Here is a 27,538-nt window from a genome sequence, read left to right as displayed (position 1 = left end):
CTGACTATTAAACATCAAATTACTTAATGCCAAGCATCTGTATGTGCGGCTGAATCCCCGCACAACCAAATCAGTTGAGTGAACCTCGCTCTTCTCTATTCTCATTTCTATTCCTGTTGACTATTTCCATGTTATTATTTGATTAGCTACAGAGGTGGGTGTTTAACCACCAAACGCCATACGAGATGGCCACGTATACCTATCAACGTCTGTCTACCCCGGAGACTATACGGATCATCGAGTTACAGCCATCTGGAGTGCACTTGGACCTTCGAATCCTACTGAGAGCCTATCCCGTGTCTTCTGCGCCAGCATTTGTGGCACTTTCCTACGTCTGGGGTACGGGCGTGCGTGACCGCACCATAACATGTGAGGGGGCAGATTTAGCTGTGACATCGAATGTCATCGATGTCCTCCGGGAACTCAGATTACCAACAAAGGTTCGGTTGGTATGAGTTGACGCAATTTGCATCAACCAAGATGATGTCCGAGAGCGTTCGTATCAAGTTACATTGATGAGAAACATCTACACGGCCGCAGTAGGTGTCATTGTATGGCTTGGCCCATCGCAACCCTCAGCACGTCAAGCTTGGGCAACCATGCGCTCGATTGCTGAGTATGAGAGGGGCCTGCTCGATATAAAAAAGCATGCGAGAAGGCCACGACCGAGAAAGCCTGTGCTCGGGCAAAACGAGCGCTCTGAGATTGCCCGTCTCCTGAGCAGTTCGTGGTTTACAAGATCTTGGGTCATCCAAGAGGCAAGCTGCTCGAAAAGTTTAAAGCTGCGTTGTGGGGGGCACGAAATGGACTGGGAAACTATGAGGATGATGTGCTACTTCCTACGAGAGCGGCGTGGTATGCAGCCCCTAGCCATCCTTTCCTTTCTTAAATGTATATCAGGGACCACTTTGACAAGCAGGCTGACTGAAAGAGTCAACAGATTTGCCCGGAGCTCATATGGATCTTCACAATGCCAATAATATGGTTTCCTACTAGAATCCCTTGGCCCGACGACACGGCGTTGGGAAGGCGGTCTTGGAAAACTACTGCCAAGTACAAGACATCTGACAGCAACAGACCCGCGTGATAAGAGTGTGAGAGGAAAGTCAGTATCAATACAGACTACACCATCGACGTTGAAGTACTGTATTGCGTCACCGCAAAACGAATCATACACGAGACAGGTACCCTTGGCATTCTATGCCATGTGCAGCGGGGGTCAACGTTGAATGGCCTGCCTTCCTGGGTTCCCGACTGGCGTGAACCGGCCACCAGCAGGATCCTCGGTAAGACGAGGCCTGGACGAAGCCCGATCTACAACATCCAGCGATGGGTTTCGAGCGACCTCATTCTCGACTTGAGAACAGGCTTGCGAGTCCTGAAAGTGTATGGTTTCTGTCTGAATAGAATCGAAGAGGTCCGCACGGACATATGGCTGGCAGATGTGTACAAACCAGACCAAGCGCCGCTACGGCTGAAACCCGACATCTCTGCCTTCCTAAAGAACATGCATGGTTTTATGATGATCTCGCGTGGTATTAGAGCCCGGAGCGACCCAGAAATAAGACTGGGGGACTCGATCACCGCATTCCAGGACGTCCTCAAATGGGGTACGCATCCATCCAGCCTGACGTGGACAAACCACTGGCTGGTACGGCAGTATCTGGATCTCCAAACCGCCGGTCTTTCGCTGAAGTTGGACGACTTCGAACCTGGCCACCCGGTCTGGCACTACTTTATGGAAAAGCCCCCTCCTGATATCTTCAGAAGCTCATCTATGCCTACTCAACAATTCATCCCGCCCTATGATGACGAGTCTGGCCCCAACATTACCGCCGAGCACATGGCGCTTGCGGACAAGATAAAACAGGAGCGGGCCTTATTCCGGACTTCCAGGTTGGGAAGAGTCGGTATCTGTCCAGAATGGGCGCAGCCGGGCGACATGGTTTGTTATCTACGAGGCGGCCCCGGGGTGAGTGGTTCACTTTGGTGGGAGAATGCTACGTTCACGAGAAGATGTATGAGTATTTCTGGGGAGCTGAAAAAATTCGCTCTTTCGTTATTGTGTAGCTACGGGAGTGAGAGGACCACTGAGATGTGTAAAAATCCCATGCCACCTTGCCTGCTCGTAAAATAAACAATCATACTCGGCATTACGACAGCTTAGACCACCGGCCCGTCTCCAAATGCAGAAGATACTCTCCTTCAAAATCGACCAAGGCATTCTTCTTCTCCGCGTCCTCCACCCAAACCATCGACTTTCGATACTTGTTCTTATTCCCCACAACCCGGATGGCGGTCCCCTCCTCCACGAGATAGGCAGTGTGCTTGCTGATCCAGCCCGGTTTCTCCCCGACGTCTCCACCGCATGCATAGAAAAGTCACGGGTGTCGAGACGGAAAACGGGGGTCTCGCCTGGGCGCCGTTGGTCGGGGTTTCCTGTGTTGCCGATGACGTAGATGTTGGGTGTGCCCGTCACCAGCGTCGCGGTGTGGAAGTCGGTAGGCGGGAATACCTCACGCGGGTAGCCGTAGATTGTGGTGGCGCCGCCAAGGTCTGAGGCGTTGCTGTCGTCGTCGAAGACGCAAACATCGTTATAGATGTGGAAGTCCGGGTCGTAAAAATCTTCGTGCTCGCCGGCGATGAAGACGACACGGCCGTCCGGGAGCTCTGTCCTGGTCTGGCCGAAGCGTTCGGCGAAGGTCCAGGTGGGTCTCCGGTAACGATGATAAGGCCCTGGCGCCACCAGCTGCTTCTCCTCTTCCGCCTTGATCAAATCCTCCTCACTCATTGTGTCGAGGAAGTCTCCTGTGCTGTTGTAGTTGGGAAAGGTGTTCAACTTCTCGAGAACGCAATATGCGCCATACGGATAGTTTTGTGAAGCAACCATGGCAGACCAGAACGGTACGTTCATAATCTCGGGGTTGGTGTTTCCGTAACGGGGGACGCGGCCAGTGGTGTATTGTTGCTCTGTCAAGCTCTCTAGAGCTGCATTGTCCCAGGCACTGCCAGCTTGAAGTGCCATGTCTGCACAGCCCAAGTGTGAACAAAATGAATGAAGAGAGAGAGAGAGAGAAAACTAGCGGTGGGCAATTCCAGTGTAGACGCTGCATTAAAAGCTCGAAACAATGTTTGCAAAGAAGTTGCCCACAAGTTAGTTGCTCACCAGTTGTTTACCAGATCAAATGGGCGGACGTAGCTGCCTGGAAAATAGCTACTTTCTGAGCGGGATGAGTCACCGGCCAACGCTTGTTTGAGCTTGGAGAATTGGTCTTCTTCACTTTGGTCTTAGTTGAACTACAGAACACTTCTTTGATGTTGTGAGATAATCTAGAACCGCCAAACAGCGAGAGGGAAGTTGCGAATGACTTGTTTTAAGAGTAGAAGAATGCACGACACCCGGTATTTCCCAAAGAAACGAATCTGAGCTACAGCGATTAGGCCATGGCAATTAGTGATTACATGTACTTGCATGCTCTACTATGCAAGCATGGAAGCGAACGTTGTGGGCGATGAAATGACACCACGGAGAAACATGACAGTCTGAGTCAGGGAGCTTCTCCATCAATCCAGTTCTCCGACTGCTTAATAAACCAAACGCCGTCGCAAGAGCAGGCCCAAAACCACAGCCGCTGTCGCGCCGCCTACCCAGGCTCCAAATAACGATGCCCCCGCTAATATAATGATGTCTGACGACGAGTAGCCCGAGCTCAGGATGCTGGTACCGCCGCGGGATAGATCTGTAGAGCAGGGGCAGTAGGCGGTCCCGAGCCCATTGTTTGCCATTGCGTCGGCAAGGGCCGCATTGGGGAAAAATACGGCTCCGGCGGGTAGCTGTGCAGACTGAGGAGCTGGTGGGGCCGGGCTTGCTGGCAACGGAGGAGGTGGCGGTGGTGGTGGTAACGGGGGTGGTGGTAGAGGTAGAGGAGGAGGAGGAGGAGGCGGCGGCGGCGGCGGCGCTTGAGCTTGGGGTCCGACAGGTGGAGATAGCGGAGGTGGCGGAGGGTTTTGCCGGCGATGCTTCTGCTTTTGGGGATTCGCTGCTCCATCTGATAGAGTAGAACATGGCACCGAATCTCCACATATGTATGCTATCTTTCCATGAACCCCCGGGACTGGAACGATGGGAGATGCTGGTCGGCGCCACTGACACTCCTTGGCTTCGCACCATCTTGTAGTGCTACTACCAGACAAGGTGAGAGGAAAGGGAGTAGAGTAATAATTAGAAGATTCCTCATTGTATTGATTATGTTGCGATCACAGAAGCTAGATGGGCATCAATACAAAGAGCAGGCCCAGCAGTGGAAGAACAACTTATAAGGGGCCGAAGAAACAAATCAACACTATGGCGGGACTTCTCTTATTATGAGAGCATTCCGAGATTTGGCAGTCTGGACAGCCAATGTCTGTTTTCATCTTGCGACCTGCGAGACGCCACTTGAAACGTTGCTGTTCAGCGAATTGAAGCCGAAATCAGTCCTGATACACTGAAGCAGCCCGTTGTTCAGATTCATCATAGCAAATAGTCCCAGAAATCCATAACTTTGAAAGGTTTTGTAGTTGGAGACGTAGATGAAAGTTGGTTGAAGGCAGTTGATACATTGCACGAACAATCAGGCGATGCAGTCGTAGGTAGGGGTAAAAGTGTAGTTGGATTAGGCTTCTCGCAAGCGGCGGCACCGTTTCGAAACAGTCTGTTCATCTTGGGACGAGTCGCATCTAGCAAAGGCCCGCCCGTAGTCGTATTGCCACGTCCTCAAAAGCTAAACACATCTTGTATCCGATATATCAGGAGTCGGAGTGCGCAATGACCCCAGCGACCAGTCTCAATATCTGTCACTTCTAACACGGAGCCTTGATGAGACGGAAGGTGATCTAGACTTGTCCATGGGCGCTCTTCGAGCCCAAGGCCACCTCGTAGTAACCTTGGGGTCGCCGCAGTCTAACGGGACTGAACACGTGCTTGCGATGCTGCTGTTCGTGATGCGGAGAAAGGGCGGGGTTCGGTTCGGAGCACCACCGCTTGGCAGCCCGGATTTGATCGGAATTCAACACCCAGCTCTACCTGCTGGGAAGTGGCAGAAAACGGAACCCTCCCCCAGTATTGACATCCTCTCATACGGGGGCAATATAATTCTCATACCGACGCTGATACCTCTGTTAGCCTGCTTTCAAAAGGAAAAGAGAACGCCAAAATGCTCGAGATCCGTTGCTCCGGAACCCCTCACGAGGTGCGTGACAGCCCACGCTCCAATCATAGGCTTAGCAGTGGACAACCACTGCTTGACGTAGAGCACCAGCAATGGATATTTAACGCATCCGTAAAACAGATAGGCCTGGCATACGGCCAGCAGGGCCGCACCCAGGTCCTAGGCTCCATTGCCTTCTACCGGCGTCAGTTCCAGGAGACGTGCAACCTGGACTGGCCCGCCGTCCGGGCCGAGGCGGATCGCTATGTCACGTCCCTTACACGCCTCGCGCCGCGTCACCTCGAGGAAATCCGCGGCATCGCCGAGGGTAGCGGAGTCGACTTCCTCGATATCCTGGCCCTCAATGTGCGGACCGAGATCACGTTCGGTCTTTTCACCGACTCTTCGACCTCCACTGGCGAGACCACCTCCAGCGTTGAGATGCCAGAGAGTGACGGCTGCACCAGTCTGAGCTGGTTCACTGGTGATCATGATGATCAGCCAACGTTCCTGCCAAAGGAGGCATCCTCCTCCTACTTAGCCCAGAACTGGGACTGGATGCCGGGCCAGCGTGCCAACCTCGTGGCCCTATACATCAGCCACGCCTCGCCGGAGCTCCCCAAGATCGCCACTGTGACCGAGGCCGGTCTCCTCGCCAAGACGGGTCTTAACTCGGCTGGCGTGGGCGTCTGTCTTAACGCGCTGCGGTGCCGTGGTGTCAACCGCGACCAACTTCCCGTACACCTCGCGCTACGGCGGGTGCTTGAGTGCAGCTCGCGCGACGAGGCGGTGCGGGCCCTCAAGCAGACAGGCTTCGCGGGGTGTGGGCACTTGCTCGTGGCGGATGCGAAGACGGGCGGCGTTGGACTGGAATGTACGAGCCGATGGATCCGGGAACTGGACATGGATGAGGTGGGGAGAGTGCACCACACGAACCATCTGCTGCTTTTGAAGCCAGAAGAACATGATATCGAAGACTCCCTATGGCTAATCGATTCACCGTCGCGACTGGCACGAGTCAAGGAGCTCACGGCCGGCAGGGGAGGCCAAAAGGGGGTGGCGCCGAGTACGGAGTCGCTGTTCGAGGTTCTCAAGGATGAGCAAGGCTACCCAGCGTCCATCAATAGGCGACAGAGTCTGCCGCAAGTGAAGACGGAGACTCTATTCACCATCGTGATGAACCTGACCGAGAGGCTTGCCCAGGTTACATTTGGTAGGCCGACGGAGTTAACCGGGACAACGACGTTATCATTCTAGGGGGTAATAGCTGTTTACTCGGCTAATCGAGCGTTCTGTTGATATGATATGTCACCCAAATTATGGGGATTAGATTTCATGAGGCAGATAACTGTTAGCTATGAGTTATGTAGCTGGCACATACAAACCTTCCATTTACAGCAATCATAGCGATTTTCTTTTCGCATAACCAACATGAAAGTCTGATTCATTTCCTGGGGATTGAACCGACCGTCCAGGAGCATGCTATCCCAGCGCTCCCAAATGGCCGTCTCGGCCATCTCATATGGCGGAAAGGGGGGTGGTAAGAGCTTGCAACAGGTCGGGTGAAACCAATACCCATGCTCATTTCTTCAACAAATTCGTTAGTGTGACACGCCCGGGCATAAAACCCCGGGCACCGTTACTAAGCCAACACTCTTCCCCCGTCCACGAGACTCGTTGCAGGAATAGGCTCTTCAATGGCCAAGCGTCTAGCAAGCAGTTAGAACGAGAAGGAGACCTTCAGTAAGGACAACCCATACCTCTCCAATGCCCAGCGCCTGGAAGTTCCACAGTTTCCTCCGCTCCCCTCGCCCGGAACGAAATTTGTCGGGATAGGGGGCGTCACCCACTTCCCGTGCCGCCAGAAATACGGCGTGGTCAGACTGGCCTCCATAACTTGGCCATTCTGAGCGTTGACGAGGAGAACTTCTTTCGTATCCGTCGGCCTGAGCTCGGCACGACTCCGTGCATCGTCGTACACGAGACGTCTCGTCGTCTTGAAGTGAGTATACTCGCTGCCCTCTGTGGACTTGCTGTCGACAAGAACCTGCCACTCGGCTCCTCTGGTGGCTGCCTTGTCGCCGTGACCGGCATGAGCACCTTGAGCATCCGCGCCGGGAGGGCTTGGCAAAGCAACAGGGAAAAGATTCCGTGGCGGAACATTGGCAATTGGTGCAGCCTCGTGAGCCAGCTGGCCGTCACGACTTAGCGTCACCTTGACTCGGTGCGGGGCATTGCTGAAGGAGCTTGCAGCAGTATCCAGATATTGCTCGAGCCTTTTCAGGCCCTCTGGTCCCGAGATGAGCCTGACAGCAGCTGCCCAGCGCCAATGAGTCGCTGCCTGCAGCATCCGATCTCTGTGGTAGTCCAATATGTAGAAGGGAGATGGTCTCTGGTTCCAACCCAGGTTGGTGAACCCCTGTTCAGGCACCGCAAGCAAAGCGGGGTCATAGCGCAAAGTGGTGAAGAGCGTGAAATCGGCCATCTTACGTGCAGTGTCAGGAGGCAGGACCCGGGTCAGATAAAGAACGTCAGCCCTCGGTAGGATATCTGCATATATGTATAGTTATATATATATATATATATATATATATATATATATATATATATATAGAGATATGCCGTCTGCCTTGCTGCAGCTTATGTTTGTGCTACGCAAACCCCGTAAGCCCGTCTTATCTCGCTCACTTACATGCATGCATACATCGACGAGATGAGATGAAAAGTGCTCGGCGGGCGGGCTTCGGGGCGATTGGAACCCCCCACCCGGGTGCGTCGGTTCGGGAGGTGATTGGCCGGACAGGGTCGCCAGTTGGTCGTATGATGGAATGGCTACCACTTAAAGCCGCCTGGAGAGCCTGGGAGCGTGGCGTGTGTCCACTAAAAGGCCTACAAGCTGGGTGCGAGACGTGGTCTGAGTGGCGGAGCCGGCAGCGAAAACCAAAAAACCAGCCAGCCCAGCCAGCCCGGCCAGCTGAGAGCGACCAAAAGCTGCCCGGCAGCGGGACAGAGCTCCTGCCCATGACAGCACCTCCAAGGAAATGTCACGCTAATAATTTTTCGTGTTCAATGCACTTTTAATGCTTGCTCCTGCAAAACAGCATCATCGACCAAATTGACTGCCTCGCCCTACACACGGTCCTGCCGCTTCCGACCCGGACTGAATCGAATCCCCAAGACTCCAGACCAACACGCCAGCGCCTCCAATTCAATCCTATACCCTCAATTCGACCCCTCCGGCCTCCGCTCGACAATCCCCTCCATCTGTTATCGCAACCCAAGAGGGCCCACGCCTGACTTCCCCCAGTCTGTACTTGATATCATTGATTTGACCATCGCCGTCCGCCTCAGCACTCCCTTCTCCTCCTCTTTCCACCATGTCTGGCGCATCAGCTGCCCCCGTGCCGCCTCCGGCCACTCGAATCGCTATCCCCATTTCCGAGCCTTCAGTATGGGAGCGCATCACTAACTGGGCCTCGGAGAACAAAACCCTCGTCTACACAATCGCCGGAGCCACTCTTGTCGTGACGAGCGCCGGTGTTGTTTACTATCTCAGCAATGACTCTGTGAGTATCTTCTCGCCAGCCTTTCCGTCTATTCGCCAGGACGAACGCCCAACTAACCATATCCAAAAGAAGCCCAAATCGACACAACCCAAGCTGTCCAAGAAGGAGCGCCGGAAAAAAAGGAGCAGGAGCGCCAAACCGACGGCGAAAAGAAGCCCGAGTCGCAACCTGCAGATGCCTCCTCAAAGCAACCCAAGCCGGCCACTGTGGAGGGCGCCGATGAGCTGCCCGTCATTACGGAAGACATGGTTGAGAGCCTAACCGCCGAGCAGCGCAAGGAATACTCGCAACAGCTCAAGGCCTCTGGCAACAAGGCCTACGGCGGCAAGGACTACAACAAAGCCATCGAGCTGTACTCGCAGGCTATCCTTTGCAAGCCCGATCCCATCTTCTACTCCAACCGCGCTGCTTGCTACAACGCTCTGAGCGTATGGGACAAGGTTGTCGAGGATACCACGGCCGCCATCAACCTGGACCCGGATTACGTCAAGGCTCTGAACCGACGTGCCAACGCCTACGAGCACCTCGAGTCGTACAGCGACGCCCTGCTTGACTTCACCGCCAGTTGCATCATCGACGAGTTCAAGAACGAGTCGAGCGCCAATGCCGTCGAGAGGTTGCTGAAGAAGGTGGCCGAGCAAAAGGCCGAGGAAATCATCAAGTCGAAGAACCCGTCGAAACTGCCCAGCCCCACCTTTGTCTCCAACTACATTCAGAGCTTCCGTGTGAAGGACCGCCCTGTCGGCTTGGAGGACGAAGAGGAGCTGGAGCCCGAGAGCGGCAAGGGCCAGCTGCAAATCGGTTTGAGGGCTATGGAGAGAAAGACACATGAAGGCTACGAAGAGGCCGCCCTCGCCTTTGAGAAGGCTCTCGAGCTTGGCGACCTGAAGCCTTACGAGGCTCTCGCCTACAACTTGCGTGGCACTTTCCGAACCCTGCGCGGACTGACAGCTGAGGCATTGGCTGACATGGACAAGAGCATCGAGCTTGACCCGTCCATGACACAAAGTTACGTCAAGCGTGCCAGTATGCACCTTGAGCAGGGTGCCCGGGACAAGGCTACGGACGATCTGGATAAGGCGGTTCAGCAGAACGACCAAGATCCGGATATCTACTACCACCGCGCCCAGCTCTTGTTCATCCACAGCGAATTCCAGGAGGCGGCCAAGGACTATCAGAAGTCGATCGACCTCGATCCTGCCTTCATCTTCTCCCACATCCAGCTTGGTGTGACTCAGTACAAGATGGGCTCCATAGCCTCCTCAATGGCCACTTTCCGCCGATGCATTAAGAACTTCGAGAAGGTGCCCGATGTCTACAACTACTACGGCGAATTGCTCCTTGACCAGGGCAAGCACGACGAAGCCATCCAGAAATTCGACACTGCTATGGAGATGGAGAAGCAAACCAAGCCAATGGCCATGAACGTGCTGCCCCTTATCAACAAGGCCCTGGCTCTATTCCAGCAGAAGTCCGAGTTCTCCGAGGCCGAGAAGCTTTGCGAGAAGGCACTGATTAGTAAGCTTTACCCCTGTGAATCCAGCCCCTTTTCCCTCTTGCTAACCCGTTCGATCAGTTGATCCCGAGTGTGATATTGCTGTCGCGACTATGGCCCAGCTCCTTCTCCAGCAAGGCAAGGTCACTGATGCCCTGAAGTACTTCGAGCGTGCTGCCGAGCTGGCCAGGACCCCTGGCGAGATTGTCAACGCCCTCTCATATGCCGAAGCTACCCGAACCCAATTACAAGTCCAGGAGAAGTACCCTCAACTGGCAAACAAGCTGCAAGGCATGGGTGGTTCTGGCTTCCCTGGTGGTCGCTAAAGGTCTTTTTCAAATGTTAGCAGCCTCGGCGCAAGTGCATGGAATTGCCATGCCACAAAGTGCGTGTTTTAATAGCGGGCTATGAGCCTTCTTCCCGCCTCGGTTCTAGTCACACAAGTGTTTCAGGATCCGGCTTGGTGAACTCGTTGCCTACGAGCAAATGTAGTGTATGTATATTTTTTCTTCAGGAAGCAGGCGCACCGTGTTTGCTTTGCCTGGTAGTTTTCTCCTGGCACTGGTCGCGCCCTGGGCTGACCTGTTCTTTCGTCCGTCAAACAATTCTTTGCGTTGTTGTACGTATGAGGCGGAAAGGACGGGTTTGGCTCCGGAGTGTGAGTGATGAGGGACGTTTTTCTAAAGCACCAGACCGGTATGATTGATGAGGCCAGGAGAAGAAAAAAGAAGTCGTACAAATGACAGCAGACGATAGGAAAAGAAAGGGAACGGGAAAGGGGGAAAGGGAAAGCAAACTGGGGGGGGATGGGGGGTTTGTACCACCCAAAAGTATGAATCCATTGGTTGTATTGTATATAACAAAAAACACACTACCCCGTATCGTACGTAATCACTTCCTCAACTCCTATCTGTATGTCGGCTCTCCGCTTTGTACGATTACCGTGGCTCAAGCTTGGGACGTGATTGTAGAGATGAACGGCGCATTCATTCATGCAGTAAAGTCTAACGACATGTAGAGGGGGGTTTAACGTCAAAAGAGGATATCATATTGAGGTATCATAGGATCAAAAGAATCTTGCAATGCTATTGAGAAAAAACAATCGTAACCCAACCCCAGCTGCCCGTATCGCTATGTTCTGCCTCTGGATTCAGGACGCACACAAGTACTGAGCTTCTTTGTACTGTTTCCCCTTTAGATGTTCAATTCCACCAGTAATCAGCCCCCCCTCCCGATACCCGTGGCATGCATGCATGCTTTTGCTCGTTTATCGTGAATACAGTAGTAGTAGTAGTAGGTTGTAATTGGTGGCCGGGCACTCGAATATGTCGTGTATTATTCATCCATCCTTCTATGCCGCCGCACCCGTCGCAGCAGTCGTAGCCGTAGGCTCCCCTAGGGAGCTCCCGACGCTGCTCCGCCCTGCCGCCCTGGCGTCCACGCTCGTCCGGCTCATCTGGCTCGCCGCCTTGGCGTCCATACTGGCCCGGCTCATCTGGCTCGCCATGCTGACGCCGGTGCCCTTGCGGGCCTTGAGGGCGCTCTCGTACCGCCTCTTGGCGCTCTGCTTGGGGGCGCCGTCGCCGTCGAGCCCCAGCACCTCCATCAGCTCGGGGATCTCGACGTGGTCGCGCGTCGTGCGCATGCGGTGGCACCAGGTCACCTTCTTCTCCTCCGACTTCTCGTCGTTGTCGTTCGGTCCCATCTTCTCGTCCAGGTCGATCGTCTTCTCCTCGTCCGACGGGGTGGGGATGGGCGAGTCCAGGGACAGCGACGCGGGCTCGAACAGGAACTCGCCGCCGACTTGGCGCTGGTCGCCCATCTTGAGCACGAGGCCCGACTTGACCTGCTTCAGCCCCTGCACAATGCCGGACATGACGGTCTGGGCGACGGATTTATTTTGCATGTAGGCCGGCCGGCTGCCCATGGCCAGAGTCCGGACCATGCCAAGCTCGTTATAGAGAAGCTTGGTGGGGTCGGCATAGACAGGGTAAGGACAGTTAGTTTCCGAGATATACGAGTTGATAAGTTCCGGCGCGCCACAGCCAATCACGGCAATGAAGGTTGGCACTGGCAAGGCCAGGAGGGCCTCTGGCGTGATGGCGGCGGACAGCATGCGCAGATACTCCTGGCAGTTCTGTTCAAGAGAGATCATCTTAGCTTCAATTGCCCCCGTTCGCATGGACAAGCGTGACTTACACCGCAAAAGAAGTGGCGCACGAAAATGAGCAGCACCCGGCGTGCTACATTGGGGCCCGAGTACAGGCTCTTGAATGTGTGCGATTTCCGGCTGGCGTCCAGTACTGTATGGTTTTCTAACTTCTTCAGGGTCGCCTGGGTGGGAAGATCATTGTTGGTCTGCACCTCGCCTTGGAAGTCCGGCGGGATGGTCTCGTCGTCTTTGAGGTTTGTCGGTTTTACGGAAAGACCGCCGGCGGGAGCGGCTGCGCCATTTGTGCCGTTCGTACTTGTCGGCGGTGTCGCCGTCGGGGCGACGTTAGGGCTTGCAGCGGTGGGCGTCGTGGCCGTCGGCGATGATGTCGTCTCGGTGAATGGCTTGACGGTGGTATCTAACGGTGCAGGAGCGGCGATAGCATCGGGCGCGGGAGTTGTTGTCTTCTCAGATTGTTGAGAGGTGAGTTGGCTTGTCTGCTGTTCTGTTGTGGTGTTCGACTCGGTTTTGGTGGTTCCTGCCTCAGCATCGAGTGCACCGGCGGTCTCCTTCGCGTGTGGCTCGGTTGGCGAAGACATGTTGGCAACCTGCTCTTAGGTAGTCGGGCGAAAGAGGGGTAAAGGTCTGGGCTGGATGGCAAAAGAGAAGTCTTCAAGGTAGAGAGACCCGGGTTTCAAGGATGGAATGCTGGGGGGTTTGGGCATCTAAGTATGAAACTGAGACAAGCGAGGTGGTGGTCGTAGGGGACGGGAGTCTAGACGGCCTGCCCATGTTGAGCAACCACCACTCGGTCGATCAAGCTAGCAGCGGGAGGAGACCCGAACGGGGGGTTGGCTATTGGATACTAAGATACTGACCTGACTGACTGACGTGCACAGCATGGGATCCATCGGCTCGGTTATCGTGGGTGGCTTGAGCAGACCCTGATCAGAGCGCAAATCCAGCGCGTCTCATTGCTCCATCGAGGCTATTCTTTTTTAGCTGCTGTCGGAAACAAGGCAGGCACTGTTTTTATTTCTCGGAGACAAGTGCCATGTGTTTCAGCGGCGTATGAGGTCATCCCCGCTTACCCGCCTAACCTATCCTATCCTATCCCACGTTATCCTATCCTACCCTAACGCAACGCTTACCCAACAGTCGGGTACAGCTCATTCATTACCCAAGAGTCAAAGTCCACAAATTCATATCATGCAAAGGAGTGTGTGTATTAACGAACGTCTCTGGAGGCAATCAAGTGCCTACCGCACTTCACTGGTAAACTACCAAATCAGCCACGTGAAGGCCAGAAGCAAAAAGAGCCACGGCACCCGCCTGAGTCATCATGCCCCTGAAGCATATCCCGCTTCATCAACCACTGCCACGAGTCTTTTGACCTGGGAGGACTCTCCCGAGGACCACAGGCGGAATCATACTGTCACATAGTAATGGTGCCTAATACTGATAGCCCCGCGTCTTCAACTGGGCAGTTCATGGTAAATTGCCAGCTGCCTCCCAACTAAATGCAAGCTGCCTCAAGGCACCCTCAAGTTTTTGGCGTCTTCAACTGGGGGCAAGCATTGCGGACCCCCGGTTTCCGAGCCCTTTGATACTTGATGGGCGAGGTATTAACATCCCTTCACCTTTTGCATCCGCCATATGACCGTGCTGCGGCTTTGAGCTGTGGGGTTTCGCCGGCCCTCCATCATGAGATATCCATTTCCAATTCTGTTTGGCATCGGGTGCTAAGCAATACCGACGAACGCTGGATAGATGCGGCCCGGCATGTTGGCTTGATGTCGGCCTCGCTTGGTGGAGTAAGTATGATGATTGCAGAGTCTGTCACTGTACATTCAAATCAATCAAAGCCACCGCCAATCTGACTGGCAAAAGCCGTGCTGATGCTTTTCTCGTCATCGTCATAGCGACGTCCAAAGCCGTTGGCGTAACTGGGTCGGCCTCCGGAGCTCTCAACGTACTGTTTCAATCGATCCGAGTGCGTGTAGGACGCGGGCCGAGACCGAAGCACATCTGGCAACCCAGCTCCAAGGCTGGCACCGCCCTGGCCAACGCCTTTGCCGCCGATGATACTTGAAGTCGTGTCGGTGTACTCCGAAGTCGCAACGCTTTCACCGGCAACACTCTCGGTTCCACGACCACCGCGTTTGCCGCTTGCGCGACCGGAGGCTGGGTTGAACCCGGGCAGACCAGGCCACTGCTCGGCGTTGAAGTGCGCAAACATTGGCGGGAATGCCGTGTTGCCAATCCCAGCACCCCCAGAGCCGAACTGTGAAGACTCGAGACGTCATCGGGGATGTAAGACATCATCGAGCTTGAATCAAACTCATGGCTCGGCGATGGGCCATTGAATCCGCCGTTTCGCCCACCATTGGGGTAGCCACTGCCACTTGAGATGTAGGACATTTGGTGAGGTCTCTGGCGGAAAGTGTTCTTGGGCCGTCCGAACTGCATGAGTGATGTCTGCAGGTTCGTCAAAGGACCTTCCACCAGACATTTCTGCTCCTTGAAATGCACAAGCAGGTGATGCCAGAGATCATGTTTGGCCAACACCTTGGGGTTTCCAATGATGACCAATCCGTACTTGGCACGAGTAAGAGCAACATTGAGACGGCGTGGGTCAGATAGGAAACCGATGCCCTGGTTGTCGTTGGAGCGCACACAAGACAAGACAATGAAGTCCTTCTCTCGGCCCTGGAAGGCGTCGACAGAAGCCACTTCAACTTCCTTGTAGGACTCCTTCTTGAAGGTGCCCGTGTTCTGCATAGTATTCACAATATAGCTACGCTGGCCTTCGTACGGGGTAATCACACCAATGTCTCCTGGTCGGACTCCAGCTTTGAAGAAGCGAGTGACGATCTTCTCGACGTTGGAGGCTTCCGTTCGGTTGAGGTACGATGTTCCGGACGCGGAAATCTCCTCGTTTCCAAGATTGCACCAAAACATCATGGGAGACTCGGCCACGGGCCACGGGAAATCAACGTCTTTGCGGATTCGACTTGGCGCAGAAACGCCATTCTGGAGAGACCCTTCGTAGAACATGTTGGAGGGGAACTTGGACAGGCAAGGGTGCATACGATACTGAATGTTCAGTCGGATGGGTGTGAAACCAATTCGGACAAGTCGCTCAAATAGCGATTGATTCAAACCAGCCTTGGCGGCCTTCTTGTTCATGATCACAGGTCCAAGCTGCTTGTGATCTCCCACCAGCACAACCTGCTTGCATCCCAAAACCAGAGGGATCATACACTCCGGCTCGGCAGATTGGGTCGATTCATCAATCAGAACGTTGCGGAACTTCATCTTTGCCAGTCGAGGATCTCCAGCACCGACGCAAGTGCAGCACACGACGTCTGCGTTGCTGAGGATTTCCCGTTCGGCCGCTCTGGTAAGTTGCTTGAACTTCTTCTCGTCTTGACTTGAAAGTTCATTTGCCTCGTTCTTGAGTTGAGTAAACTTCATCAACTCAGGGTTGCTATCAAGCATGCGGACCTGCTCGTGCAGAGCCAGGAAGCTAACCGATGACTCCACATCTTCGCGGGATTTGGCTGTGAGTCGGACGACTTTGAGTCCGGTGAGGTTGATACGCTCGCAGAGCTGGTCAACTGCCACGTTTGAAGGCGCACACACTAGAACTTGGCCGTTGTTCATCTTGGCGAGATGATAAATGATAGTTGCGGACGTGACCGTTTTGCCGGTTCCCGGTGGGCCTTGGATTAGACTGAGGGGCGTGGAGAGGACATTCTTGATGGCGTTGATCTGGCTGCCGTTCAACTCGGGAAGGCCAGGGACACTGAACTTCTTAGGTAGGTTGGTCTTCATGGGAGCAACGGCAACTTCGTGGCCCAACAGCTTATGGAAGATGTAACCTGATACGCTCATATCATCAACGGCGAACGTCTTCATGGCGGCTTGCATACGATCGTACGAAGTCGCTTTCCAAACGTAGTCGGCCGAGAAATTATGCGTGCATTCAGTCGGTACAGATTTGTCGTTGCCAGTCTTGCGTAATTCCAGGGTGACTTCGTCGTTCTGGCTGTTCGGGATTTTGATCACATAGCCTACGCCTTCCCAGCCTGGTCGTAACTCTCCCTTGTATTTGAGGCGCATTTCGTCGCCTACAGCAAGCTTGACATCACCAGACTCGAGCTTGGGAAACGTAAAGCTGGCCGTGTGCTTGTAGTTGAGACCGATATCCCAGCGAACGACCAAACCGTCCTCAGACTGCGCCTCCTTGAGCTTCTTGTCGTAGTCGGATTCCATCTTGACAAGCGGGCCGAAGATATTCTGATATTGATAAGGATCCTCGTATTTCAGGAGCACTGGATGAGGCTCGTCGTCAACGCTAGCAGCCTTTTCGAGGTCAGCCACGGTGGCGTTGGTGTTGTCCTTCCACATTTCCTCGAGTTTAGCAATCATGGGAGGTGTCAAGTGTCTAGCTCGTAGTTGCTCAGTATCGCTGGGAGGGGCTACGAGCCATGAGAGAAACCCGCGATCTTCGATCAGAGGCTGCCATCTCGAAATATCCCAGCTCATATCCTTCGACGATGGAGCGGCACCGCAGGGCTGGCGGCAGAGGAGAACGACAACGGTGTCGGACTTGGCTGGGATAAAACCGAGAAGGAATACGTTCTTTGTGCCGCAGTTGTAGCACTCGAGAATGGTATCGCCGAGGGTGGACTGAGGGTGAAGCTGGACTTCTTTGTGGCGAGCTCTGACTAAGTGGTTGACAATGTGAGACGAACTGGCATTTCCGCGGGCACTGCAAAACCACTTGCTACACGCAAGACACTTTACAACAGAGCCGGGAGCGTGAATACCGCAGTACCTTTGAAATAGTTAGCAAGTGTCATGTCATGTTATGTCACGCGAAACAATAAGCATGGAAGGTAAATACATACGCGCAGGCATGCTCGGGCAGTTTCTTCTCTTCCTCCGGGGTGTTCTTGAGGTTGAGGCCCTTCATGGCGCCAACGGCAGCGCTTGTCATGCTCTCGTTATCGTCATCGTCAAATGCAGCCTCAGTCTCATTGTCGTCGTCGTCGGTGCGACGGCGCGCATCTCGTGTAGGGTTGCGACCACCGAGCTTTCCATATAGCAAGCTCTCGCCGGGGTCTATCGTGGAAAGATCATCGTCGCCAGCGTTTATGGCGGCAGCAGAGTCGGAGATTAGGTGGTTGCCGACATGGGTGAAAGCGCCCTCCATGGCCGCGGCAAAGCTGGCCGGGGTAGAAGTGGGAGCTTGGCTTGGCTTCGCCTTGCGAGCTTTTTGGCGGAACGCTGCGCTGCGAATGTAGATTAGAAGCCATGCTTGCGCGGCGATAGAAACAAGACAGAGAAGGAGAAGGGGCGAGGTCCCTGAGGCCAAGAGAAAAATTGCAATTGCGAAGCTCGTTAGAAGGGAGAGGGTTGAGAGCATGCCACTCACTAAGTCAATAATTTGGATTTCCCTTGGGTTCAGTTCAGTCCAAGCCTGGCTCGACGGAAGGGATAAGTGGGCGGATGAATGCGGGAAGTTGATGTTAGGGACGCGGAAGTAAGGTGTGTCACATCATCGAAGCGCTCGTCGCAGTCGCAGAGAAAAGAGGTTGCCTGGCGCACGAAACTCCCATTCGCAGTGGTTTTGATGGTGGTTATTTTGTTGTCAGCGATGGAGTGAGTTTTAGACTTGGGGAAAAAGCCCACATTGGTTCATTGTCCCCCCCAAATCCAAATCCCAAGCCAAAGCAAAGGCTCGTCCCCAAAAGTGCGGCGAGGTTGAGGTGGGCTGTAGTGGGTCTGCCTGCTCGCTGCTTCACTGATTGTCGATAAGGAAGGCTCAGGCTTGAACTTTTTAGTGGGTCTGCATCATCCCCAGACAGACTGTCGCAAAACATTCATTCAGATAGATTCTCGTACCACCCCAAACACCAACACTCAACACCACTTCGACTGTATTTGGTTCCCCAGACAGTGCCCAGCCGCAGCCATGATTCGCCGACAAGCCCGCCAAAGTACGTGTTCCCCCGCGTTGTTTGGCTGTCCGGGGGGTCGGTACCTTCTCGAGCACGGCGAATGCTAACAGAGAACTGTCTATAGGGCGCGATTATCTGTACCGCAAAGCCTTGACCTTACGAGATGCGGAAATATCCGAGAAGCGTGCGAAGCTTCGGGCGTCACTCGCTACCGGAAAGCCCTTGTCGGATCCCACTATTGCCGCGGATAAGCAGTTAAGAAAGGACTACGTATACGATGAATCTCGCCCCGACCGCACCTTGGACGAGGAACTGGACTTGGACGACGAGTACAGCCAGTTGGAGGGCATTGTTGACCCTCGAATCTTGGTCGTAAGTCGCCAGGTTAACTTGCTGCTGTCCATAGCTGTGGGCGCGCGCCCTGCGGCTGCTAACCTCGAATATCTCGGTAGACCACATCGCGCGACCCGTCCGCCCGACTTTCAGCTTTTGCCAAAGAAATGCGGCTGCTCTTGTAGGGCCCCAGTTTACATTTCGACATTGCAAAGAGGAGAAGAAGAGCTAACGCCATATGCAGTCCTACGGCCGTACGACTTAACAGAGGAAATGTCATCCTCCCAGACTTGGTTCGCAGCACGCAATCTGCCGGTCTGACGGATATATGTTTGCTTCACGAGAAGCGTGGAGTGCCCACAGCTCTTACTATAAGCCATCTTCCCCACGGTCCAACCGTGAGCTTCAGTCTTCATAACGTCGTGTTGGTAAGCATATAACCTCCAGAATATCATCGCTCTCAGGTGGGGGAGAAAAAGAGTAGCCTATTAAGCGATACCATACAGCGTCACGACATCCCAGGTAGCATCCGCGGTACAGTGTAAGTCTTCTTCCGGCATTGTTGTGCGACATTATATCTCTCTACGAAGCCGCTTGCTCATATTTTGACAGGAGCGAAAGCTATCCGCATATCTTGTTTGAGGGTTTCTCGACAAGATTGGGCCGCAGGGTGTGCAGGGTGCTCAAGAATATGTTCCCCCCACGAGAACCCTTGACAAGTCAAACGAAGCTTGGATCAAGGGTCGTGACATTTGTGAACATCAATGACTCCATTGAGATCAGGCACCATGTCTTTGTAAAGACAGGATACGATAGTGTAGAGCTGAGCGAAGTCGGTAAGTATCGAGATACGAATTTTTTTGTCCTTCCCTTTCCTTTGGTATTTGAGATTGTAGATTTCTCTGGATCTCGCGCGTTCAACACGTTTCAAATGTGTAGAGCAATAGCTAATATTGGGCAATGCAAAGGGCCGCGTATGACAATGAGGATCTTCGAAATCCGCAACGGGCTGTTAGACAATAAGGATGCGGACGTCGAGTGGCATTTGAGCCAGTATACACGAACAGGCCGCAAGAAGGATTACCTGTGAGCGAAACTACCTTGCCGGTTCGGACAGCAATCTGGGTCGTTTCCGCTCACACAAAAACATGGCTTACTGGGCTGTGCTGGACTTCGTGGCGAAACCACTCATACCTCCGCAAAAGGGAATGGCAGAGATGAATAGGGGGTGTGAAGAGGGCACCAGCGTAACGCCCAGCAACGGAGCGCACGACTTCTGCGCCGATGTGGGAGCAGATTAAACTTCTCATTTTGGACTTAGTGCTGAGATTCGTCTTTGGGGCGATGGATGGACTCGAAGAAGAAAACCATCGCACAAGCCCTTAGATCAGAGAGGAGAGCAATTTATAGGCAGGCATCACCAATAGCATCAGGTACAGCCTATTCTACTAGCATTCAGAAAGCAGTAGCAATCATGCAATCATGTATTCCGTGCCAGTTAATGCCCCCAAAACATGAACCAATTCAACAATGCGCGAGGCAATCGCCAGCTAGGCTACCACGTCGTATGCTAGGGAGTGTGGTTGGCAACAAGAAAAGGAGGTAAAAAGACAATAGACAGATCAGCTTTTCGAGAGAGAAAAAGGAAAAGAATCACAAAAGGCGGGCTACCCAGACATGCATAATGTGAACAGAAGATTCGTGCTCATGCCTGCTGCTGATTAGTTCTGGGCACCATGCTGCTTATCCCATGTGACTGTGCTCGACTTCACTGCGGATTGCGTCGTCACGGACGGTATTCATCCGTGGTTCTCGTAATACTCCGGGCGTACGATTCTCGTAGGTTGTCTGTCCAAATCGCGTAGCAGCCGCATGGTATGTTTGGAGCAAATGACACTGGGTAATTGGCGATGGGGTTTTACTCGATGCTGGAGCCCAGAGCCTACCACCTACCTCATTGGAGGCAGAAAGACTGGAGATAGGAGAAAACTAGTTACACGTACGAGCACCGGTTGACATTGGCTGCTGGCTGCATTGGCACCATCAATATGTGTGCCGTCATACTAGAGGCGACGACAAGCAGCAACACAGCCTCGAGCTGACGCGCAGGGCTTTGCTCGTTGATCTGCCATTGAAGAAGCACTAATGATCGTTGAAACCGGTGGTAGAATGAGCGGGCTGTGCTTATTTTAGATATCTGACGGGGTCGTGTTACTGGCGTGGCTGCGCCGAGAGCAGCACATGCAGCTAAAGTTCGCTTTCGGCTAAGGCCTCTTAGGTCTAAGGTCTCTCTCCTTGCTCCACTGGCCCATCAATGGAATCGTGTGTATTGGCGCCGAGAAGCCTGGAGCCAGCAGCCAGTATGTATGTAGATACATACATGGAGCGGTGTTCGCATCAGGGATGCGCAGTTTTGCCATCGGATCCATCTAAGCCTTCCACGAATCCACGAATCCACGAATCCACGCCGCAGCGTATGTATGTATGTATGTACTTGCATGCATTACTTACTAGGCCAGGTACATGGCTAGGCTCCCTCATAACAGGCAAGCAGCAGCCGTTCATCAATCCATCATAATCTTGAACCTCCCCCTCCCCCGACTTCTGTCTGTAGCATTCCGTTTCGTTTCTTGTTTCTTCGCTTCCGTCGCCAGTCTCTTTGTTACCCACCTGGACCAAACCTACCCGTTCTGTTTCAGATTGACGCATAGCTAGATAGCTACCCAGATTGGATTTTGGTCGCATTGCGAGAGCGAAAACCACGGGGCAGAATAAGACGTCATTTTCCCAGCAGACCCTCTTCAATCCTGTATCATCCCAATTTACTTAATCTGGAGGACGCTGGTTGACGGGTTACTGCGACGCTACTAAGCCCAATCCAACAACCCCCCCGGATCCGCCGCCCCTTCAAGCAAGAACCAGCCTGGGAGATTGGCATTGGGCTTTTCGCTCCACTAACAACAACACCACCGGCCAAACTCGTTCGACAGGCCAGCGACCATTCATTCATTCTTCAATTCTTCCATCAACAACAATTACGGCATTGCACGGGGCCCATCCATCGCAATCGCTTCACGCATCAATTTTAGCCCGTCATGTCTTACAACAACCCCTACTCGAACGCTCCGGCGGCCGAGCAGGGTTACGGCTATGATGGCCAGCAACAGGTAAGCCAAGCCCAAAACACCACCTTCCTTTTCACAACGGCAAATATGGCGCGCCAATGCGTCGGTTCGCTATACTCCTCAGACGATGCAAAGGAGAAATGGCATGGCTCCCCAGAAGACAGTAGCTAATGATGACCGCTTGCTTGCTTGCAGGGTTACGAGATGAACAACTATGGCACGCAAAAACACATCGACCCCGGCGACACTCTCCCAAAGCGATTTTCTGTCGCGCGTCGGCGTGCTTCGCAACGAGATCGCTACTTTCCAGAAGAATGTCCGCGACATTGCTTCGCTGCACGCGCGCGCCTTGGACGAAGCCGACAATGGCATGTCGCAACATAACGTCGATAGCTTAACCACCGCGACCCGCGCCCTCATCCAGGGCATCCGCGACCAGCTCAAGTTCTTGGCCCAAGATGCCGCCAACACCAGAGACAGCAGCAAGTCGTTGAAGGATAGCCAAGTCAGCACCATCAAGAACAACTTCCAGTCAGAACTGCAGGCCTACCAGGAGGAGGAGAGCACATTCAGCAAGCGTTATCGCGACCAAATCGCCCGTCAATACCGCATTGTCAACCCCGAGGCCTCGGAAGAAGATGTGCAAAGGGCCGCTAATGCCGACTGGGGCAACGAGAGCGTCTTCCAGAGTGCTGTACGTGCCACCTGAACCATCCAAAACTAAATGCTACCAGCATAAACTAACTCTCACTCTAGCTCCGTAGCAACCGTACGGGTCAAGCTACCTCGGTACTGGGCAATGTGCGAGCGCGTCACAACGAACTACAACGAATCGAGCAGACTATGATTGAGCTGGCGTCCATGTTCCAGGACCTGGCTGTGCTCGTTGAGCAGCAGGAGATCCCCGTCCAGACAGCTGTGTACAATGCCGAGGAGACGTCCAAGCATATCGATGAAGGCAACGCTCATGTGGTTAAGGCCCAAAACAGCGCCCGCAACCGAAGAAAGTGGAAGTGGTGGTGCCTGCTCATCTGTATACTTATCATCGTCATCATCGTCGCTGCCGTCCTTGGATGGGGTTTCTCGACCGGAGCGTTCAACGGCAAAAAGCAACAACAAGCATAATCGGCGAATCGAGGTGTGGGTGTTATAGAACGATTTGTTTCACGTTTGAGTCTTCTAAGTGAACAAAATGGGAGACGAGTCCGAGACGAACATGAGGTATCAGGAGGCCCGGGTACGCCCGAGTATGACAGTTTGACTACTTGAAACAGCAGCAGCAGCATTCAGGCGGTATTTTATTTTGTGCTTCTAAACTGACAAGAGCTGGAGGGTCAGGTGGGAGGGGTTCTTGTAATATTGCGCGGTTATTCTTTGTATGGGATTGCCCTCTACCAAGCTGAAAGCTGGCAAACGGCGGCAATCATAATGCTTTCTACATAATAATGGCGCTACATTATGATGCGTTTTAAGGGTTAGAGTCCTGAGAGTTGTTCATGTCCCCAAGGTTTCAACAACGAATGTGGCGTGGTTTGCTGTTTGTGACCTCCAACTACAGAATCTTACCAAATCTCCCTCTCCGAAGTCCGGATCAGGCGGTTCTTGTGTCCGTCCTTCAATATCGCGTGGCTATTGCGCTGGCGTCTAGACGTACATACTCTTTCATAGTCGACGACTACTAACGTAGACAAACTAGGCCATCATCAGGAACGCAAAGACATCAGACTCGATGATATGAATGATGATAATGATTAACAGGTAGAATTACTATATATATTACCTTTCACTCTCTAGTGTGCTTGCTTGGGGTGGCAAACAGTACAGATCAATCTACACTGCGGCCTCCCTGGCATAAACATTGGCAAAGGGGGTAAAGGGCGATCCAGCAAAACTAATGATACTACCACTAGGCTACACCAGCCCGGTCAAGAGAAATACATGTCAAATGGCATTGTAAAGCCCTGTTGGGCGATGTTCAACTTTAGGAGAGGCATTGAAGGTTCGGAGATGCCGTAGGCCATGGCTGGGTTTGCGAGAGTGGACTGGTTGGTATCTCTGCTCGTGTTTGGTATCTCGTCCGCAATGGTCAATACAATCGTTAACGAAGGGAGCGAATCTGTAAGTCCTCTCCATCGGAACAGTTATCAAACCCATCAGTTATCAGTTATAAAGACTCAGGTACTGACAGGTCTGGGCGGACCGTAGCTATGACAACTGATATACCAGTATTCGTCTTTGCCCTCTCCAAGGAAGGTTTGGTTTTAATGTATCGCCACCACCGTTCCTGTTCACCGCCGAGTTTGATCGGTGGGTGGCTTCTCTCAACGGAGTGCAATGGGGTACAAACGATCTATCGTGCGAAAGGAAGTGTGAGCCTGTGAACTGCCTGCTCACTCACCACCCATCATTCCCTCTTTTTGGCGTCAGTGGCCATTTACAAGCGCCGAGCTGTAGAAGGAAGGTCGTCTGGTAGCGCATCAAGCCAGGTATGTGAGAAAGGGGCGCGACAGAAGGAAAAGTGCGGATCAACACGACAGTCGTGGGATTGTGGTATGGCAACGATCACTGTGATGAAAATATGATAGCTCGGTGCCCAGGTTCCTTTGTTGTATAGTTTGTCGGTCTTGGAGAGGAGATAGATCAGCAAGGCCAATCTTCCATACTATTATCCCATCATGGCATGTATACTGCGACCATGCAGCCACCAAGGCTTGACCGTGTTATTGGAGGTAACCTCACCCTTCAAATAGATGCCCCCCTGCGATATTCTGCACACAGTGAAACACATGAAAGCCGCGCCATAGATCCATACCTGGATGTGACTTGACAGGAGAGCCTGCGCTGCCCAACTAACCATATATTTAGAGTTATTAGGCTAAAGATGCCCATCGTCGGGGAACAGCTTACTTGGAAGTTCGTCATGGATACCTTGGTATCGAGGCTCGTTGTCGTGGGTTGAGTGTCCATGCAGGGCAGGATGGCGAGCCCGCCCATGCAAGTGACGAGTCAAGTGATTTCCCCTCCTACCTCTCTTCATCCTCGAGTAAAGAACTGGCACCGCCTACTTAGGTAGGTAGCATCTTGATCTGTGGGCCTCTCTCGGGGGATGTCCGAGGAAAAATTGAGGAATTGCGCGCAGAATTCTGCTTGTTCTATATACGCAAATGCAGCATCGCGAGTCCACTGCAGTGTTTTCCTCACGGTACCATGACCCAGCAGAACCAGACATCGTAGACAAGCGTCATAGGGCTTCTTTATCCACAAGAAAAAGAAATCATCAACGACATCAGCCAGCAACGAGGCTAGCCAGCCTGACCGTCGTCGTAGGTTCGCGGGTGTTTATTGAGACACCGTACCGTTGAGCAAAACGCGCAACGCAAGCTGTCCGTTCGAAGAACAACCAACTCATGTGAACAGTGCCATGGCCGCCGCGCGAGTAGGCGAGTGAGAGCCGGCCAGTCCACAATGTGTGCTGTACATACATACATACCATAGGGGCGTTTGAATATTGGTTTGGTTGCTCATGCAGACCATGCAGACCTTTCTCCATCGCCCCCGTCTCAGCAGCGTTTAGGAGCCCTGTTTGTCGGGATGGGGCAAAAGTCCCAAAGAAAAGAAAGGATGGGGGAAAAAACACCTCAACCCCCTCTAACCCCCATGGCGCATGGCTATGGTCAACTTACTTGACGTCATGAGCTTCGAGGGAGACGGCCTTTCGGCTCTGGGATATGCCTGTCTGCTGTGAGGTATCAGGGTATACATGCTTAAGACGAACCGCACAGGATCGGCAGTCACCAAATAAACATCCGAGAGAGAACTATACAATGATCGGCAGGCACTATTAAACACCAGACAGAGCCATGCATGACACAAGGGAGCAACTGAGGAAGCTACTGGCCCAAAATGGCAATGATCGACAGACATGGCACTCAACGAAGGGCGGTCTTGGTGATAGCTCATTGCTTCAGCTCTGCACTTAGCTTCTTACTAGCCATTTGAGGCTCTGCTGGGATCTCGGTCCTTACTCTAACCTTTAGTCGATCGGCACATCCTAAAAGAATTCAATCGCAGATTCGATTGCGACCGGCCCCCGGGGATTCGGAACGTTTACTTGGAAAGTAAACCACATGTGCTGGCCCGCATACTCCCGATGCTAGTGAGTGAGCGGCAGGGAGAATCTACAGCCAAGCTTTGGCGAAGCCTGCCCATCATCCTGCAGGAGACCATAATTCTGGGAGACTAGAGAGTGAGAAAGACAGAAAGTCGAGGCGAGACGTGCGAGAAACGAATGCCCACTTAGATCTACCGAATCAGGGAATTGCCGAGCAGAGAAAAAGCTGGATTGGGATGGGCGAAATGGGTTGCAATCTCCACCCTCCTTGGCATCTGCGACACTCAGTGTGCAGGGCTCGGAAGAGAAAAGGGTCTATGAATAGAAAGATCCCCGCTACGGGCACTTGCTTCAAACACCCATCGGAGCCTTGCCGATTTCTATTTCTTTATTTTTACCTAAATCTCACACCCTCAGGCCCAGGTCTGCCCGTGCCGTCGAGGCGACGACCGGTGGAGGATGCGAAGTATGGCGATAGGGCCGACAGACAGAACCATGGCGCTTGCCTAGGCGGTAGTTCTCGCGCACAAGCTGAGGCAGCGCGATGTTTCCAGACCGGGGAGGCCCCCTTGCTGTTGTTCAATGTTGCTCTGCCGCTTCGGCATAACTTGCCAATCCCATTTGTTCGGCGGGCCGTTACCACCACCACCACCACATTAGACGGCCCAGTGACAGACACCACGCTCCAGTCCGGGCGGGCAATTGGGAACACGTCACATTCGCAATGGAGCCTGGCGATATCGAACTTGCAAAACGTTGGTGTTAATTCCTTTGGCCAGATGACTTCTGGTACTAGCTGCTATTGGCGTCTGAGACACTGCCAGCCCCAGACGTGTGATTGAATTTTCTCTCCAAGACAACATACCATAAGCTGGCAGACATGTGGGACTTGTATCATTCACCCCATTCACCAAATAAGCAAACAGTCTAGGTAGAGTCTAGATTCCGTAGCGCTGCATCGTGAGGAAAACTCGTGATATGAGCAGCTGAGCGCCGGACGGCCGGGTCCCTAGAGTGTCTAATTGCGATCGATGTTGCAGCCATGGTGGGTACGCGGGCGAAGATCAAACTACGGCGCCCAGGTCGCGAAACTTCATCTGAGCATTTGCTCCCCACACGTAGCATCGAGAGCCTCTCTTTTCGACTATCTAGCCGGGAAATCACCCAAATGCACGCAATAAAAGGCCGCAATAAAAGGCGCCCCCGGGCACGCCAAGATTTCCATGAGATGAAGCACGCACTTGACAGCATCCAAAGTCCAGAAGCTGGTAAGAATACCCGCTGGACGAGTCCAAAGCCCAAACGGCAGTCCACATGGGCTCCATCAGCGCAACATCCGACGAGGCCCCCCGTGAACAAAACAATGATATACTAAGACACCTAGCACCTGTCATGGGGGTTCTTCTCCATTAGCTCCAAGCTGAAGGATTGCCCGACTTGGCTTAAAAGCAAAGACGGACCGCAATGTTTCTACCAAGGCTAACCTCTTCTTCCTCTACGGTCTGCGACCTCTTCTGACCTTGTCCCAGTTTCATTTCTTTTTCGAGCAGTGCTCACTTTTATAGGGCCAGGCGCTCGCTGTGGTATTCCGTTCCCTT

General features: G+C 53.2%; 10 protein-coding genes across 10 annotated transcripts; 6 read left to right on the top strand and 4 right to left on the bottom strand.

The window, feature by feature from the left end:
- Nucleotides 1–599: 599 nt before the first annotated feature.
- Nucleotides 600–2,070, top strand: PG998_013754 (heterokaryon incompatibility protein-domain-containing protein; the record flags this gene model as incomplete). Its single annotated transcript, XM_066880570.1, has 3 exons — nucleotides 600–723; nucleotides 1,185–1,972; nucleotides 2,017–2,070. 3 exons carry the CDS (start codon nucleotides 600–602, stop codon nucleotides 2,068–2,070), a joined length of 966 nt encoding a protein of 321 aa, XP_066724709.1.
- Nucleotides 2,071–2,153: 83 nt separating this feature from the next.
- PG998_013753 (uncharacterized protein) lies at nucleotides 2,154–4,171 on the bottom strand (the record flags this gene model as incomplete). Its single annotated transcript, XM_066880569.1, has 4 exons — nucleotides 2,154–2,327; nucleotides 2,366–3,027; nucleotides 3,726–4,049; nucleotides 4,108–4,171. The coding sequence occupies 4 exons, from the start codon at nucleotides 4,169–4,171 to the stop codon at nucleotides 2,154–2,156; spliced, it is 1,224 nt and encodes a 407-aa protein (XP_066724708.1).
- Nucleotides 4,172–5,195: 1,024 nt separating this feature from the next.
- Nucleotides 5,196–6,446, top strand: PG998_013752 (acyl-coenzyme A:6-aminopenicillanic acid acyl-transferase-domain-containing protein; the record flags this gene model as incomplete). The annotated part of the gene is made up of 1 exon (XM_066880568.1): nucleotides 5,196–6,446. The coding sequence occupies one exon, from the start codon at nucleotides 5,196–5,198 to the stop codon at nucleotides 6,444–6,446; it is 1,251 nt and encodes a 416-aa protein (XP_066724707.1).
- Nucleotides 6,447–6,831: 385 nt separating this feature from the next.
- On the bottom strand, nucleotides 6,832–7,674 carry PG998_013751 (uncharacterized protein; the record flags this gene model as incomplete). The annotated part of the gene is made up of 2 exons (XM_066880567.1): nucleotides 6,832–6,898; nucleotides 6,950–7,674. The coding sequence occupies 2 exons, from the start codon at nucleotides 7,672–7,674 to the stop codon at nucleotides 6,832–6,834; spliced, it is 792 nt and encodes a 263-aa protein (XP_066724706.1).
- An 892-nt stretch (nucleotides 7,675–8,566) lies between these two features.
- On the top strand, nucleotides 8,567–10,576 carry PG998_013750 (TOM (translocase of outer membrane) complex component; the record flags this gene model as incomplete). The annotated part of the gene is made up of 3 exons (XM_066880566.1): nucleotides 8,567–8,759; nucleotides 8,825–10,273; nucleotides 10,332–10,576. The coding sequence occupies 3 exons, from the start codon at nucleotides 8,567–8,569 to the stop codon at nucleotides 10,574–10,576; spliced, it is 1,887 nt and encodes a 628-aa protein (XP_066724705.1).
- A 1,025-nt stretch (nucleotides 10,577–11,601) lies between these two features.
- Nucleotides 11,602–13,001, bottom strand: PG998_013749 (uncharacterized protein; the record flags this gene model as incomplete). The annotated part of the gene is made up of 2 exons (XM_066880565.1): nucleotides 11,602–12,387; nucleotides 12,450–13,001. 2 exons carry the CDS (start codon nucleotides 12,999–13,001, stop codon nucleotides 11,602–11,604), a joined length of 1,338 nt encoding a protein of 445 aa, XP_066724704.1.
- Nucleotides 13,002–14,257: 1,256 nt separating this feature from the next.
- PG998_013748 (uncharacterized protein) lies at nucleotides 14,258–17,623 on the bottom strand (the record flags this gene model as incomplete). The annotated part of the gene is given in 3 exon segments (XM_066880564.1): nucleotides 14,258–14,686; nucleotides 14,704–17,245; nucleotides 17,319–17,623. 3 exon segments carry the CDS (start codon nucleotides 17,621–17,623, stop codon nucleotides 14,258–14,260), a joined length of 3,276 nt encoding a protein of 1,091 aa, XP_066724703.1.
- Nucleotides 17,624–18,385: 762 nt separating this feature from the next.
- PG998_013747 (Brix-domain-containing protein) lies at nucleotides 18,386–19,794 on the top strand (the record flags this gene model as incomplete). The annotated part of the gene is made up of 7 exons (XM_066880563.1): nucleotides 18,386–18,410; nucleotides 18,496–18,743; nucleotides 18,824–18,885; nucleotides 18,949–19,132; nucleotides 19,211–19,245; nucleotides 19,317–19,540; nucleotides 19,673–19,794. The coding sequence occupies 7 exons, from the start codon at nucleotides 18,386–18,388 to the stop codon at nucleotides 19,792–19,794; spliced, it is 900 nt and encodes a 299-aa protein (XP_066724702.1).
- A 2,005-nt stretch (nucleotides 19,795–21,799) lies between these two features.
- Nucleotides 21,800–22,000, top strand: PG998_013746 (uncharacterized protein; the record flags this gene model as incomplete). Its single annotated transcript, XM_066880562.1, has 1 exon — nucleotides 21,800–22,000. The coding sequence occupies one exon, from the start codon at nucleotides 21,800–21,802 to the stop codon at nucleotides 21,998–22,000; it is 201 nt and encodes a 66-aa protein (XP_066724701.1).
- A 43-nt stretch (nucleotides 22,001–22,043) lies between these two features.
- On the top strand, nucleotides 22,044–22,954 carry PG998_013745 (t-SNARE; the record flags this gene model as incomplete). The annotated part of the gene is made up of 2 exons (XM_066880561.1): nucleotides 22,044–22,523; nucleotides 22,586–22,954. The coding sequence occupies 2 exons, from the start codon at nucleotides 22,044–22,046 to the stop codon at nucleotides 22,952–22,954; spliced, it is 849 nt and encodes a 282-aa protein (XP_066724700.1).
- Nucleotides 22,955–27,538: the final 4,584 nt, after the last annotated feature.

This window comes from Apiospora kogelbergensis (assembly GCF_038363985.1).
Source record: "Apiospora kogelbergensis strain CBS 113332 chromosome Unknown utg000009l_segment0_segment0, whole genome shotgun sequence".
NCBI lineage: Eukaryota > Fungi > Ascomycota > Sordariomycetes > Amphisphaeriales > Apiosporaceae > Apiospora > Apiospora kogelbergensis.
This window is presented reverse-complemented; position numbering and strand designations above follow the sequence as displayed.